Here is a 15,454-nt window from a genome sequence, read left to right as displayed (position 1 = left end):
GGCTAGATTTGTCCTGGCTGGGCATGCCTGATTTAGAACATGAAATTTCATATTTTGCCTGTCACTACTAAAATGGCTAAATCCATTGTAAGTGCTGTAAAATTCAGTAAACACTGAGTCACACATTACAATGGGATGCCAGTTTTGTTTGCTGATTTTGATATTGAAATTAACAACTGGTAGGTTGCATAAATATCAAGGAGAATGGACCTACAAAATGAAACATTTGGATGCTCGACATTGTGCTACATCCAGGAGAAATGTATGATTATTAGAATTTCGACGATAATCTAATGTAATGGTATGAAATAAGGAACATCTGTTGGTAGAAACGATGATAGTCAAAAACAATAATAATCGAAGCTCCACTGTATATAGTTGTAACACTGGTATCTTTGCTGTTCTGCTTATTTTGCTGCTCTCTACGCTTTCCAGCAACTTCGAGGGAGAGGCAAGCAGCTTGGAGTTGGGAGTGGAGGTGGAGTACAACCTGGGCACACGGGGCTCGTCGGGCAGCTGTCTGTCTGCCGAGAACGTGCGTGTGCTTCCAAAGGGAACGATTGAGTTGCCTGCTGCGGCAGGACCAGTCCTAGAAGGAACTGTAGTGAGACCCTTGCGCAGTGTGAACCCCGACCAGACTCAGTACGCAGGTCTCGTGCAGGTCAACACAGTGGAGGGAGAGGAGAAGGGTGCAGAATACGAATTCGGCATAACTGGGCTAGCGAACAAGAGAGAACTGCTACAGGCCGGAGATCCTGTCACCTTCCAGGTGGACTCTGAAAATAGAGCAACAAATATCTTGGCTGTTCGCAAGAAGAGGAGAGCGACTGTTGATGCAGTGAAAGGTTCGTTGTCTGTTTTCGTATTAAACACCTCTTCAAAACTTTTTTTTTTAGTCATTAGTTGGGCCCTTAACTTGCCTATTCTATGAGCAAGGCTCATAGATGTCACTAATGCCGAGAAGTGTAGATCACTTAGGGCCGAGTGTATAAACCATTTAATCTTAGATCAGAGGTTAAATTGATCCTCGTTCTAGCTGAACTTGGAATTTTGTGTTGTATAAAGTCTAATCTGAGATTAATTTGTCTCAAACTAAAGTCAACTTTGACTGAAGAAATTTCTCCGATTAAGTTACATGATCCAAGTTCAGTTATTTCTTTTCTGTTTGAAATATACGAGTGGCAGATTATGCAAAAAGAATAACCATTATTTTAATATTAATAGATATGGTGGGTACATTTATATATATATTTTTTTGCAATTTCTTACCTTAATACACAAACATTCTTATATTTTATAAGGCTTTATCGTGTTCAGCAGTATCAAATAACATAACCTATAATCATATTATGTTTATATCCATTAATTTCATTAATGGATATGATAGATACATTCATAAATTTTCAATTATCTGTATTACTAAACGAAAATTGTCGTTTTATGAAGCTTTATTGTGTTTAGCAGTATCAAACACCATAACATGATAACAATTTGGAGAACGGTCAACCTTCCTATTGTCCGCCATTATTTACAATGCACAAAACAAACCAATGTCTCCAACAGAGTGTACGGAAAGTTGCCAAAAAGTAGTTGGAAAGTCGCTAGATTTCTCATTATCAACAAAGAAACATTAAATTTTGTCACTATGGGGTGCTAAAAAGGTCGCTAAATCCCTATTTAAGTACTATGAAAGTTAAAAGAAATTGTCGTTGAAAAAGAGTTAAAGTCGCTATATTGGCAACACTGAGCAAACCTGTACAACATGGCCTGTGTATCACATACTTCACCTGTTTATGCAATGTTGCCAAATCCTTTTCACGTGAACTTAGATTGCATTTGAACCAAGGTAATTTGATCGCAGGAAAGTTTTATATAATAGAAGTGTCTGAACTCGTTTCACTTTCCGATCTTCGATCAAAGTTGATCTTTAGTCAGGGAGTTTTATATAATTGGGCCTTAGCTCTCAGAGACTGTCCAGAGTACACCGTAGTTGGTGGGTCTACATTACACTTCTAATGAATTATGATATGGTGGTAATGATGGAGAATTATTGGGATGTCACAGGGGAACTGAAGTACCCAGAGAGAAAACCCCTGTGTTGCCTGGACCACAGGCTTTCTGAACACAAGGTATAGATGGGGCGTTCAGAGCACAAGAGAATCAAGTGCACTTTTGATCATTTGGAAGATATTTCATCTGTACATACATACCTTAGATGAGGCTACTTTCAGAGCATAAAAGATTCATATCTTCACAATCTTTGCAATGGTGCAGATGTTTAAAATCACACTCATCTTTAATGAGTAATTAACTATACATAAAAGACTTTGAGTCCAATTTTCTGAAAAGTTTATTTTTGTGACTTGATTCCCTTGTGCTCTGAGCGCCCCATATTCAGAGTGAAACGACTGGAATTTGAACCTGGGGCCCTTGACTTGTACGTGCAGGGCTTGAAGAGGGCAATGAATGACCAGGGTCAGTTGCATGCGAACAGCAGGTGAAATTTGGGCATCTTCAATGGGATACTTACAAGAAAAGATGAAAGAAGGGAGCTTATGTAATACCATATTTGCCCACGTAATGGATGCACCCCCGAATTTTTGCGTTAAAATTTAAAAAAAAATCCCTGCATAATAAATGCATCTCATTTTAGACAAAGATCTTTTTAATAATATCGAAAGGCGTAAGATTGGATGCACTGCTTATGTTTAAATTCAGGTTTTTAAACAACAATGCATGGTATCAGTGAATGACGTAAGGCTAGTGTTAATAACAATAAAGTGTCTTGTCTTATTGTCGCTGTATTCATTGTTACAAGTTATCTGTTTATAAAACTGCTGCTAACTATCGATTGTCTTAAGTGCAATGCAGTTGATATATAAATTAGTCATGGCCCATATATCATTACATATTCTACAGATTATTTCAGCATTTGACATATTCTATCGATTATTTCAGCATTTGACATATTCTATCGATTATTTCAGCATTCGAGCTGACACACCCTTAATAAGTTTTTTTTTTCCCCCTCGCATAAAGAATGCACCCTAGTTTTTGTTATAAAAATTGAAGAAAAAAATCTATTATGCTGGTAAATTCGGTAATAGTAAGAAGTCGAGAGAAAGAGAGGATTTCGCCACCTAAGGGAATCTACTGAAGTTAGGAGGAACGAAAAATAGGAAAGTTTACAGTCTTAGAAACCGTTATTTGGAAGAGATGAAGTAGGATGGGGTAGTATGATGCAGAGCAGTAAGAAATAGACTACAGTGGAGTTCTGCTCCAGTACTGTCTTCTTTATCATACAGGGAACTATCAGTGTTATTGTCTAGTGCCTTGCATCTGGCAATGAAGCTACTATCAGTGTAAATATGTAGCCAATCTTTCTCTGGATATAGAGTGTGAATAGGTTTAAATGCTGTAGCTTTCAGTTCACCTAATGTGGTGTGGCTTCATTTTTCTTTAGATTATTTAACAGAGCCTCTCTATAATCAATGCATGGTGGTGAAGGTAATATTAACTATTCCATTTGAGTATTTTCTCTGTTGGTCTTACCAGCGAATAGGGATTATAAAGAATGGACACTTCGTGTCGGTACCTTTGATATAGCCGGACCGATTTCAATGGCCTTCAAGCCAGCTAGAGCGTCAGATTCTGCTTTCTCCCTAGAGTTGGCGCTGACATCACACCAGCTAGCAGTCGACACAGCGGAAATATAACACATATAATTAATACATCTAGGTACATTATATACTCAAATAAAATAAATTGGATCCATAAAATAATAAATCCTTCATTAACTGTAATGTCTAGACTCTAGAGTTCCTTTATAATGAGAGTTGAGACGTTGACCCCAACAACATTTAAAATATGTAATGATTTGATAGCACTGAAAATGGTAAAACAAAACTCTTACGAGAAGTAAAACCATATACCTATATTATATTATATACAAATATTAAACGAATTCGATACTTAATTTTATAATGTATTATATTATTTTATAATATAATTTATGATATCTGAAATATAAAATATTATTATTACAACTAGTTTGTCACTGAGAAATAAGGAAAAGCTGTTAACTTGAATTTATTTGAAGCAAAGCGTTACTGGATTATGCAATGAGGTAGGCAATGTTTGGATCCTGTGTCTCAACTCTATTCTCAATTATTATGTTAGCGTATGCTTGATTACACTACCTCTAGCGCTTGAAAGTGGAACTATCCGCTGGCGCACACAGACACAAAACACAGGAAAATTCGCTCAGTGTCCATTCTTTATAATCCCAATTCGCTGGTCTTACCTTCTGTACTACTTGTATATAGTCATTCTAAGTTTTGAGATTCCTTTGATTCACCCAGTATAATAAACTGCTTGTATTTTAGGAAACTCTGAACTCATCAGAAATGTGAGTTCTTGCTTGTTGCATACCTTCCTAACTCTATGTTTATTTTATCTTAAAGGTTTGTTCGGTTTCCTAACCTACGAAGTGGATGAAGGAAAGAAATTGTTCTTCCACACATCCGAAGTGAAGGATAATGTGAGTCTGCAGCCAGGTGACCAAGTGGAGTTCGTCCTTGTTACCAATCAACGTACTGGAAAGTCTTCTGCTTGCAGTGTCACCAAAGTCAGGTAACTTCTGAAGTCAATTCCACATATGTATGAGGGTCATTTCATAAGTCATGGCAACTATATTATATCAGCCAATAAAGTTGCAGGAATATATGCGATTGAAGGTCAGTGGAATGTGCTTTGCAATGCTAGTACCAAATTGAGTCCGGGTGCAGAAGGCATTGGGTAAGGAAAATTGAAAAATGCATAAATAGAAATCATTGTTTAATTATGCACAAAAGGAAACAGAGTACATTACTCACAGGTAACACCCTTCAAAATAATCCCCCAAGGCTTCCACACATCTTTGCCAAATGATGCTGGCCTTCTATGCCTAAGGTTGCGAGTTCGATCCCGGGTCAGGTCGATGGCATTTAAGTGTGCTTAAATGCGACAGGCTCATGTCAGTAGTTTTACTGGCATGTAAAAGAACTCCTGCGGGACAAAATTCCGGCACATCCGGCGATGCTGATATAACCTCTGCAGTTGCGAGCGTTGTTAAATAAAACATAACATTTTAACATTGCCAATGATATGCAGACGTTGAATACCAGCGGCTGTGTGCAATTCGTCTGTGCATACCAGCTCTCATTTAAATGCTGTTGAGATGTCCTCCCTATTTGCAAACTGCTTTCCACATAGTGGCTTCTTTAATCGTGGAATGAGATCAGGCGAATAGGGAGGATGTTTCAACACACTATCACCCAATGCTTCTCATAGCTCAGAATGACACTGACGAGCATTTCTGCCACAAAAAACTGCACTTTTCATGTATGATCACTGTGTTGATTTGATGTAAACATAAAGTCTCGTCTCCACTGATAAACATTTAGCAACATGTTAAATATAACAAGTTGAATTTAACATGTTTATGGACATTTCAAGTCTTAATTGACTTAACATGTTGACTGAGTATGTTGAAGTTAACACTTTTAACATGTTGGGGTGTTTTCCAGCAGCAATGGAAAATATGTCAGTTCACTTGATCGTGCAGTGACTGTACAGTTTGGTAAAGTTCCTACAGTTTCCATACTAGACGAAAGAAAATACGTTAGAATACGTTAGAATAAAATTGATTAAAACACTGATGGAAAGGCCTTGTTTGTGGGATGTCTCTGCAAAAGAATACAGAGACAAAACAAAGAAGGTCGACTGTTTTAGAAAACTGGAATTATTATTCTCCAGAATACAATAGGGATTTTTTGCACCCTCGTCATACGCTAAACGTTAATGCTATGTTGGCGTCAGTAATGGATGTATTTGGTGACAGTTAACTTTTGTAAAACTTCAGAAAGAATCATTATGATATTACTCGCTCCTTTAATATTTATCATGTTGTGACTCCTCCCATGATAGTCAGTCACATTGTAATTTTTTTAATTGAGGTGAAATGGCTGCTCTTAATTGTGTCTTTCTTTGATATAACAGAAAGTATTTTTAGCAGCAATATATTAAAGTCGTGTTCTGGCATTATCAGAAAGTTTTTGAATCCAAATCAATCTTCTACTTTAAGCTCGTTTAGAATGTTTTCTGCATTGTGTCTTTTACTAAGATATTGCCACACCCACATTCTCATTTTCTTCCTTGTAGCAATCAATAGAGACAATTACAAAAGCCAAATCATCTGAGTCCACTGTCCAACGTCTGAAAATAAGGCACTACCTACACTAAAATCTGATAGACTGTTTATGGTGGACTATGCAAAGAAAGTCAAGTTTAACATGTTTAACAGTGTGTACAAAGTGTTAAATGAAATCAATATGTTGAGATGTTAACAGTAAACAGTTTAACATTTAACATGTTGTTGTTAAGGCGCGTCTCCACTATTAAACATTTAACAACAACATGTTAAATGTTAAATTGTTTACTGTTAACATCCCAACGTGTTGATTGGACATGTTAATGCTAATTTCATTTAACACTTTGTCCACACTGTTAAACATGTCAAACTTGACTTTCTTTGCGTAGTCCACCATAAAGTCTTGAGATTTTAATATAGATAGTGTCTTATTTTCAAACCTTGGACAATGGACTCAGATGATGATCTGACTTTTGTAATTGCCTCTATTGCTTGTTACAAGGCTTTGAAAAGGAAGAAAATGAGAATGTGGATGCGGCAATATCTTAATAAAAGACACTATGCAGGATACATTCTAAACGAGCTTAAAGTTGAATACAGTAACGATTTGGATTCAAAAACACGATTTTAATATAGTGCTGCAAAAATACTTCCTGTTACATCAAAGAAATACACAATTTAAGAGTAGCCATTTCATCTCAATTAAAAAAATTACAGCGCGTTTGATTATCATGGGACCTACGACATGATAGATGTTAAAGGAGTGGGTAATATTGTATAATTATTCTTTCCGAAGTTTTACGAACATTAACATACATCACCAAATACGACCATTACTGACGTCAACATAGCATTAACGTTCAGCATACGACGAGAGTGCGAAAACTCTATTGTATTCTCGAGAACAATTAAATAATAATTCCACTTCTCTGAAACAGTCGGCCTTCTTAGTTTTGCCCGTGTATTCTTTTGCAGACACATCCCACAAACAAGATCTTTCCATCACTGCATTAATTTTATTCTAATGTATTTTCTTTCGTCCACTCCATTACTTCGAACAACTTACAGCTAACACCAAGGACCAATGATAGTATAAAAATGATCAAGATACGCGCCACAAAATCGGAACTTATAGTTGTTGCTATGGAAACTGTACGAACTTTGCCGAACAGTACCGACGCTGCACAAGCAAATGAATTGACTTGACATGTTTTCCATTTCTGCTGGAAAACACGCCAACATGTTAAAAGTGTTAAATTCAACATACTTAGTTAACATGTTAAGTCAATTGAGACTTGAAATGTCCATATATATGTTAAATTCAACATGTTATATTTAACATGTTGTTGTTAAATGTTTAATAGTGGAGACACGCCTTAAAATGTTTATCACTGAAGACGAGGCTTAATGTGGACAATTTGTTTTGCAGTGATGCTCCGCGACAAGAGCGTCCAGAGCGACTGATCAGCCGGTTACGAACAATCTCCCTGGAAGAAACAGGACCCAAGCTCACAGTGGTGCGGCAACCAAGGGGCCCAGATGGGACCAAAGGTTTCGATGCAGACATGCGCCAGCCTCGTGCCCCAGGCTCCGTGGCCGAGTAGTATGGTGACGATTGTTGTTCGGAGCAGGGTACCTAGCCTCCTTAGTCTAATTCACTTTATTTCTTGCTTTGAAAATTGGGCAGGGGTGGTCTTGGCGTAGTGAACTGACGAGTCAGTTCTCAAAGACTGACCTATTGCCTTGCAGTCCATAATGAAAGTATCGCTAATATATAAGTGGTTTCGTTTTCTCTTCAGATAATAATGCATTTGGCTTAAATCCCATTTTCAGTTCCTCACAGAGTTTGTAAGTCTTGTAAATGAAATGAGGACAAAAAAGACTTCTATAAAGCATAAGGATAAAACAGTCTTTAAGTATTACTGTAGCATATGCGATTTCTGTGTTAACATACTTACTGTTCTTATACCTATGTTGAAAAGATACATAAAAAAAGTCTAAGAGAAAAATACATATTAACCTTAAATAATAAAGAAGGAATTGATTACTGAACACGTTGAAGTACTGTATTGGGTGTATAATGGCATAAACTAAATACTGTATAATTTACGAGATTGTGTACTGTCATATACAGGAGGGAGGGAGGGGCATCACACCTAGAAATAGACTCTGTGGATCAGTGAGGTATATTTAAAGTCCTGCAGTCCAGGTATAAAAGCAGGGAACATTAAATTAGAGGCTCCATGGGTTTAAACTTGCATTATTTGTTACATGTAGTCCTCTGCCACTGTGGATGTTTTCTGCAGTGCGTATTAAGTCTTTGGAAGTCTGAACCAGGTCCTCGCCCCTTCAACAGAGGGGTTGGAAGGCTTGACTATTGATACCGGTACCCACAACAACCAGAAATCTATAAAAGAAGGTTTTAAATAAGAAATATATTAGAGTGATGCATTTCCTGCCTATTATCTCAATGAATGTATTTTTACCAAATGAACTATGATGTGTAATGTACTAGAAATATATATATATATATATAGTGGTTTTGGTTTCTTGTTAATGTTGAGAATTACAATATTGATAATCGCCGACATTTAAAAGCATTGACCTAAACATTTAAATTTTTTTTTTTTTGTTCAAGGCCCTTCGCATACGGTATTGAACATGCAGTTAATACCTTTTGTTTTGGACCTTGTGAAGACTGAGACAGAGTTTCTGCAAACACTGAGACTATCACTACCTTGTTTGCACTATCGAACCTAAAAGGCATCGTGTACGTAGATGTTAGAGTTAACTGCTTTACAACTACCTGGACAATGAATTGAAAATATCAATAGGACAATTTTTAAGTGTGTCTCAAACTTTCTTACCCTCAGTAATACGATGAAGGCATGTGTCCATGAGATTTTTTCTAAGGAGATAATGTTATTTGAACTTATGCTTTAAATATATAATATCTGAAGTATCTCCTCAACTTTGCTGTAAACATTGAATACCTTTTTCTTGTCTCTTCTGTGATAGTAATTTTTTGGGGACTTGGCTTGGATGAATAATTTTTAGCGCAGTTTGTGAAGGGTAACAGTCTGAATGATATTGAACGACATCATGATACCAGTGGTGGATAAGGGAAGGTTGCTAACATACAGTCAAAATGTAAACTTCCTGTCATGTTAGTGTAATCATAAAATCTCACTGCCCCACAAGTCATATGAACATATACGAGTAAATAGTCATGATAAAAAATAAGGTAGATTTAATGTTTTTTAATTTAGTCTTTGTATGCAACAGGATTTTGTGTGATACATTGGGCACAGTATGCTTGAGTATGTGTGTTGTGTGCATGTTTTGGTGGTACTAAGGGGCCCTTTATGCTGGTATATTGTATATTTATACAGAATTCAATTGACAACACTGCATTCATGTCTTACGAATGCCGCGTCTGGAGTTAATTAAAAATCCGAGGCATGGCATGCCAGAAAATTCCAGTAAGACACTTTGTAATCTCCTATAGATTGATGCAATAAGAATGAAAATGTGCGAGCAAGGGTCTGAAGACGTGGAGATTAGCTAAAAGCTAGCATCACATTAATTTTCCTGTGGTACAGTTAAAATATAAACTTTTTAATTTACATTGGTTGCTGTGGGTACTGCTTTGCAGTTATTTTTTTTTCTTTCTTTTTGTTAATCATGTGCTGTCATTTTTCTTCTCATTGTATTTAATTTCACTTACAGGAAAAATGTAAAAAAAAGAAAAATATACATGAATGAATTGGACAAGATAATACTACATTTTATGATTCCTGCTTTCAGAATTCCTTTCTCTGCTGTCCCTTAAATTATCCTTGGTGAGGTTCATTGGTTTTCGATCCTGTCAGATATTTTAGGGACAAACATATCCTAGAATATTGGTGATTTTGATCAGGGGCGATTTCTCAGGGCATGCTATGCTTGCTGCGCAAGCCCAATATTTTCGTAGAATGTGTATTTCTCAAAATGGGATTACGTACATTAAAATTTATCTTGATTTTTGGAATACTGTATAGGCGTAATATCATCTGCAGGTTGCACACCGCAAGTATCGCAATGCTTGCTCGTTTCTCGGAGCTACAGGAAAGACGTAGAAATAGCGAGAATATGATGTGCGCGAAGTGCCTTCCTCCTTAGTCCGTCCTAGGCGCACATGCTTCTGTTTTGTGTTGTTTGAAGCTCTGGTCCAAGAGCTACACCAACGACTATTTAACGTTACACAGACAGCGGGAATGTGCTGTGATTTGCGAGTGCAATGTAAGTGTATGAGCGGAATGCATGTGTTAGCTGCTGCATGTGTTATTAATTCTTAAACATTAATTTGAAGTATTGCAATGAGTTCGGAATTGTGTGTTATTGAAACCTTATTATTAAATCCATTTTCCCGAAGGACTATTCAAGAGAAGACAGACCTTATAGAGAATATGTGCGCTCGTTCTGTGCAGCTCAATACAACAATATGCATTGGTTGGCAGGGTCGAAAAAAATAAATAAACTGTTTTGTTGGCCATGTTTGTTATACTATATCGAACTTCTACATCTGATAAGCGAATATGATCCATGACTCATAATGATTTCATAATTATAAAATAAATTATTTATATGGGTCTGATTATTTTTATTAATTATGAATTATTATATCCTCCCATCTTCCTCTATGAATAAAAGAGCAAGCCTAAAGGTACGATCACACGTCGCTACTTTTGCAGCGAAGCAGTACAAAAAACTGCGCAACTCTTGTACTGCGACGTGTGAACAACGGTGCAACCCGAAAAGTAGTGGCTGCCGAACCTGCTGCCCGCTACTTTTCCATGCTGCGCGCAGCTTAAAAGTAGCGACGTCTGAACAGGGTTCTCAGGGTTGCAGCCGCAGCATTTCTGATATCGGTTTTGTTGAAACTTTTGCTGCGGTTGCAACCAGTGTTACCACCCAAATGTGCCAATGATACTTTTATTGCTTGGATATATTTTAATGTTAAATGTAATGAAAATAAATTATTTGTAACAGTTATTAAATACACAACACAGTCTGAGCACAATTGGTGACGATATAATTCATTTTTTAAATTTTCTGTAGCGTAGTTCCAAACAGGAGGGTTGCCAACATTGATTACGTGAATATACTGTTGGTTATCATTTAAGTATATAGGCGTTTTTTAAAAGCTTTATAGTAAAAATAATGTCAATTTCTGAATACTAGATGCGACAGAAAAGCAAATAATAGATAAGGAAGCTTTCGCATGAGTTTCTTAATAATGCGAACATAACCACAAAATGTATATTGAGAGGTCAACACGCAGATGGAAACCTGCAGCATGACTGCGGCTGCAAAAGTAGTGCCTTGCGTGTGAACAGACTCGCAACCTCCAGTTGCAACTTTTGCAGCACTCGGGTTGCGCAGCACGAAAAGTAGCGTGCAGCGCGCTACTTTTGGCTTACGTGTGAACACGACACGCAACTTTTGCAGTTGCAGTATAAAAGTAGCGCTGCAAAAGTAGCAACGTGTGATCGTACCTTAACTTTCGTGACTAGCATTCGCCCCTGATTTTGATACTGAACACTGGAACTAAGTCACTGGCTCTTCTTGATTAGCTTTGCTGTATGTGATATCAGTTTTCATTTTGTTCACGTTGTAGAATTGAAATATATTCAGATTAATTTTTTTTTAAAGGTTAATGAACCTGTATTAATTTATAAAACACAATCAATACAAATTATTTAGTCTGGACTGCAATAATAAGCTAGAAATTAACTACATCTCAATTATTATTTCAATGTACCGAAGTACATATGATATTTCCATGCAGTTATTCTGCGTCATCATACGATGAAAGAGTAATGGAACGGAGAAAATTTCTCTCCGGCGCCGGGATTTGAACCCGGGTTTTCAGCTCTACGTGCAGATGCTTTATCCACTAAGCCATACCGGATACAACCCCGGCGTCGGACAGAATTGCCTCTGATTGAGTTCCAACTCTTGGGTTCCCTCTAGTGGCCGCCCTCTGCACTACGTCATAGATGTCTATGAACATAGGACCGAAGTCCACACATGTGCTGAGGTGCACTCGTTATGAGTGACTAGTTGGCTGGGATACGACGGAATAAGCGCCGTCTTAAATCACTTCGTGATTTACGCATATCATATATTATTTCAATGTACCGAGGTACATATGATATTTCCATGCAGATATTCTGCGTCATCATACGATGACATAGTGCAGAGGGCGGCCACTAGAGGGAACCCAAGAGTTGGAACTCAATCAGAGACAATTCTGTCCGACGCCGGGGTTGTATCCGGTGTGGCTTAGTGGATAAAGCATCAGCACATAGAGCTGAAAACCCGGGTTCAAATTCGGCGCCGGAGAGAATTTTTCTCCGTTCCATTACCCTTTCATCGTACATCTCAGTTACCTACCACATTTTAAAGACAGTATATCAATTAAAGACAATAATATTAAAGCATTAAAAGGAAACGAAGTTTATAAAAATCATTACACACATAGAAAGTAATGTTCATTGAATATGCTAGCAGTAGGATTCTGCTTTGGGAAGTCTGAAGTTAGGTCTCCGAGGTCCTTGATTTCCTTAGTCCCTCCAAGTAAAAGCCGAACAGAAGTTTAAATCTGTGAACAGCTGATTGCTTTCAAATCTTCCTGTGAGTCTTATTCATGTTCAGTAATATACTGAAAAACGTATCCAGTCCAAAGTGTCTTGTTGGCGAGATCGAGCATGTTTCCTGTAGCTCCGGATGCAAGCAGTGAACCACCAGAGTGTCTGTAGTGTATGAGGCTCCGGAGTCGAACTCCCAGCTCTCGTGCAGCTTGCCTCCTCCTGACGCCGCTCCCAGTGCTCTGAGAGGATCCTGATGTTCCTTTTTGGTTAGGTATTTGTGGATTATGCGGTTCAATACTTGTGTCCGAGTAGAACTATTGTAGGCCTACCAATACTTAATTGAATCTTTGTTGTGTGGTTTGCGTTGACTATTGTAAATGTGTGAGCCGGCACACTGAAGATCATGGCTTCAGATTCATTCTGTTGAGAGCTCAATTAAAATTAAAAGAGATAGCAAACATAAAGTTATTTCATTGTTTTAGCAGTATTGTTTTCTACAGTGAATTCGAAGTTAAATATGTCTGTAGAGTAACATGTATCGATAAATACTGGAGCCCAGGGTTTCAGACTAGATTTTAGTGTCTGTATGTGTACAGATAGAGTAAAATTTCATATGTTTTAATGAGGGTATTGAGAAAAAACGTGTGACAAAAACTTATAAAGCTGAAACAGCATTTGAAGACTATACAGCATAGTTGGGTGTTTACTGGTGCTTCATAACTTCCCTCCAATGCCGAGAGATGGGGCTGTGATTTGCAGTGCCAGTTTCTTCGTAAGATTTTCGTTCTGTACCATACAAATCAAAACAATTGAGAGTGTCAGAAGCAAAGGGGTATAAGAGCACTTTAGTTAATTTTTAGAAAGTGTGGTTGAAAATATTTGAACTTTCGTAAATTCCGTGAAATTTTAATAAAAAAAAAACATTATTTTGCACTGATATTAATTCGAGCTGAAAATTCAGAACCAAATCACTTTCCAAGTTTTTGAAATAGACTCTGTCTGAAAGATAGAAACGTCTGATAATACTATACCTGGACTGTTTAATCCTTTTAAAATCATGTAGATATTCTGAACATTTTTCCAGCTACTTTCAATGAACTGTTTTAGACATGGCCATGCTTCCCTATGAGAGTCAGAGCATTCTCAAAAGATAACAATAATTTGTAAAGACTATGTTATCAGTATAATTTTGGTTTTTGTCAGATTCTTAGGTGTTTCTTCAAACTGACTTTTCAAATCCATTAACTCTTTTCCATGTTAATGGCCTCAAATAACACTAAAATAATTTAGAATTGAATCAGTGAGTGGAAAAAGGGAATAACTACTTTGAGCCCAACTTTTCAGGAAACAAAAAAAACTTTCTACAGCTTTTTTGTTAAGTTTGATTTAAATGTTGTCAACAGTAAAAATGTTCGCTATTGTTTGTAGTATATATATTATTACTAAACTTTGCTCTATGTCTTGTTAATATTTGTATACAAGTTTTTAAAATTTTAAAAGTTATTTCCTTTTTCCACTCAATAATCATACATTTACTTTAGTAGCTTCCTAATCTCTCCTCCAGTTTTCTTCTTCTTTAAGAATGTATATAAATGATTAAATAGGTTAATAACGACATCCACATTACAATTTTATGGAAAAAAATATACAGGGTGAATCAAAAGTCTGGAACCATATACATATCTTCTATATGCTTGATTTTCCATTACTATAAATGTTACCAGTATTTGTAATACCAAATGCTCTACCAGTGACACATTCGATTCTAGCTCTCAGCTATCTCAAAAGCCGCCATTTTGAATGCAGCTTTGAAATTTTAAAAGGAAAGGGAGTCATGTAGGTACTCAAAATCATGTGAAATTTGCTGAGAAAAACAATGATGCAATCCGTTTTGAGATATCTCTAATCGTTTTCAAGTTATTTAAAGATAACTGTAATAATGACAAACATTAGTTACTGCATCTACAGATACTCGTATTTTGTAACATGGTACAGTCCTAAGGAGGCTTTAGAAAAGGTATTTTTATGCAATTCTCGTAATTAACTTTTCCTGCTTTACTGCTTGCTTAATCTGTGACAGTTTCAATACATTGTTGTGATTATTTGAAGCTTTCCTGTAACAAATTTCTTGATTTTCGTGATGGCATTATCGAAAGAGGAAAGAATTGATATCATTCTTCATTCTCGTAGGTTAAGCAACAGATATGTTGCAGCAGACTGAACGAACAGTTCCCTGGACATTGGATTGGTCGACGTGGACCAATAGAATGCCCGGCCAGGTCTCCAGATTTAACATCTCTTGATTTTTTCTTTTGGGGTTACATAAAGAGCTTGGTAGGATGAAGGGAAATTGAGAATATGGAACATTTAAAGAACTGTATCATTGAAGCCTGTGCTAAAGTCACCCCGGAAGTGCTACAAAATGTTCTATCCACATTCTCAATTTTCTCTTCATATATCATATATTATTAGTTTATTATAAAACTTTTTCAATATTAGCTGTAATAGAACAGCTGAGTCAGCCATTGGCATAATCTTGAGTGGAAAAAGGGAACTACTACAGAAGTTATTTCCTTCTTCCACTCAACACAGAACAGACATGAGAATTTACCTGGGTAAGAATGATAGT

At 36.8% G+C, this 15,454-nt stretch overlaps 1 protein-coding gene across 2 annotated transcripts in view; it reads left to right on the top strand.

Annotated features, from left to right (window-relative positions):
• Positions 1 to 9,969, top strand: part of Unr (cold shock domain-containing Unr) — a 40,845-nt gene extending 30,876 nt beyond the window's left edge. For both annotated transcript variants that reach the window (XM_069830387.1, XM_069830386.1), the window contains exons 11-13: positions 436 to 845; positions 4,464 to 4,632; positions 7,620 to 9,969. In XM_069830387.1, the coding sequence (XP_069686488.1) occupies positions 436 to 845; positions 4,464 to 4,632; positions 7,620 to 7,794 (754 nt within the window). In that variant the 3' untranslated portion in view covers positions 7,795 to 9,969. The remainder of the gene's footprint in view (positions 1 to 435; positions 846 to 4,463; positions 4,633 to 7,619) is intronic.
• Positions 9,970 to 15,454: the final 5,485 nt, after the last annotated feature.

The sequence above is a fragment of the Periplaneta americana genome, chromosome 7, assembly GCF_040183065.1.
Source record: "Periplaneta americana isolate PAMFEO1 chromosome 7, P.americana_PAMFEO1_priV1, whole genome shotgun sequence".
NCBI lineage: Eukaryota > Metazoa > Arthropoda > Insecta > Blattodea > Blattidae > Periplaneta > Periplaneta americana.
Note: the sequence above shows the minus strand (reverse complement) of the source record. Positions and strands in the feature narration are given on the sequence as shown.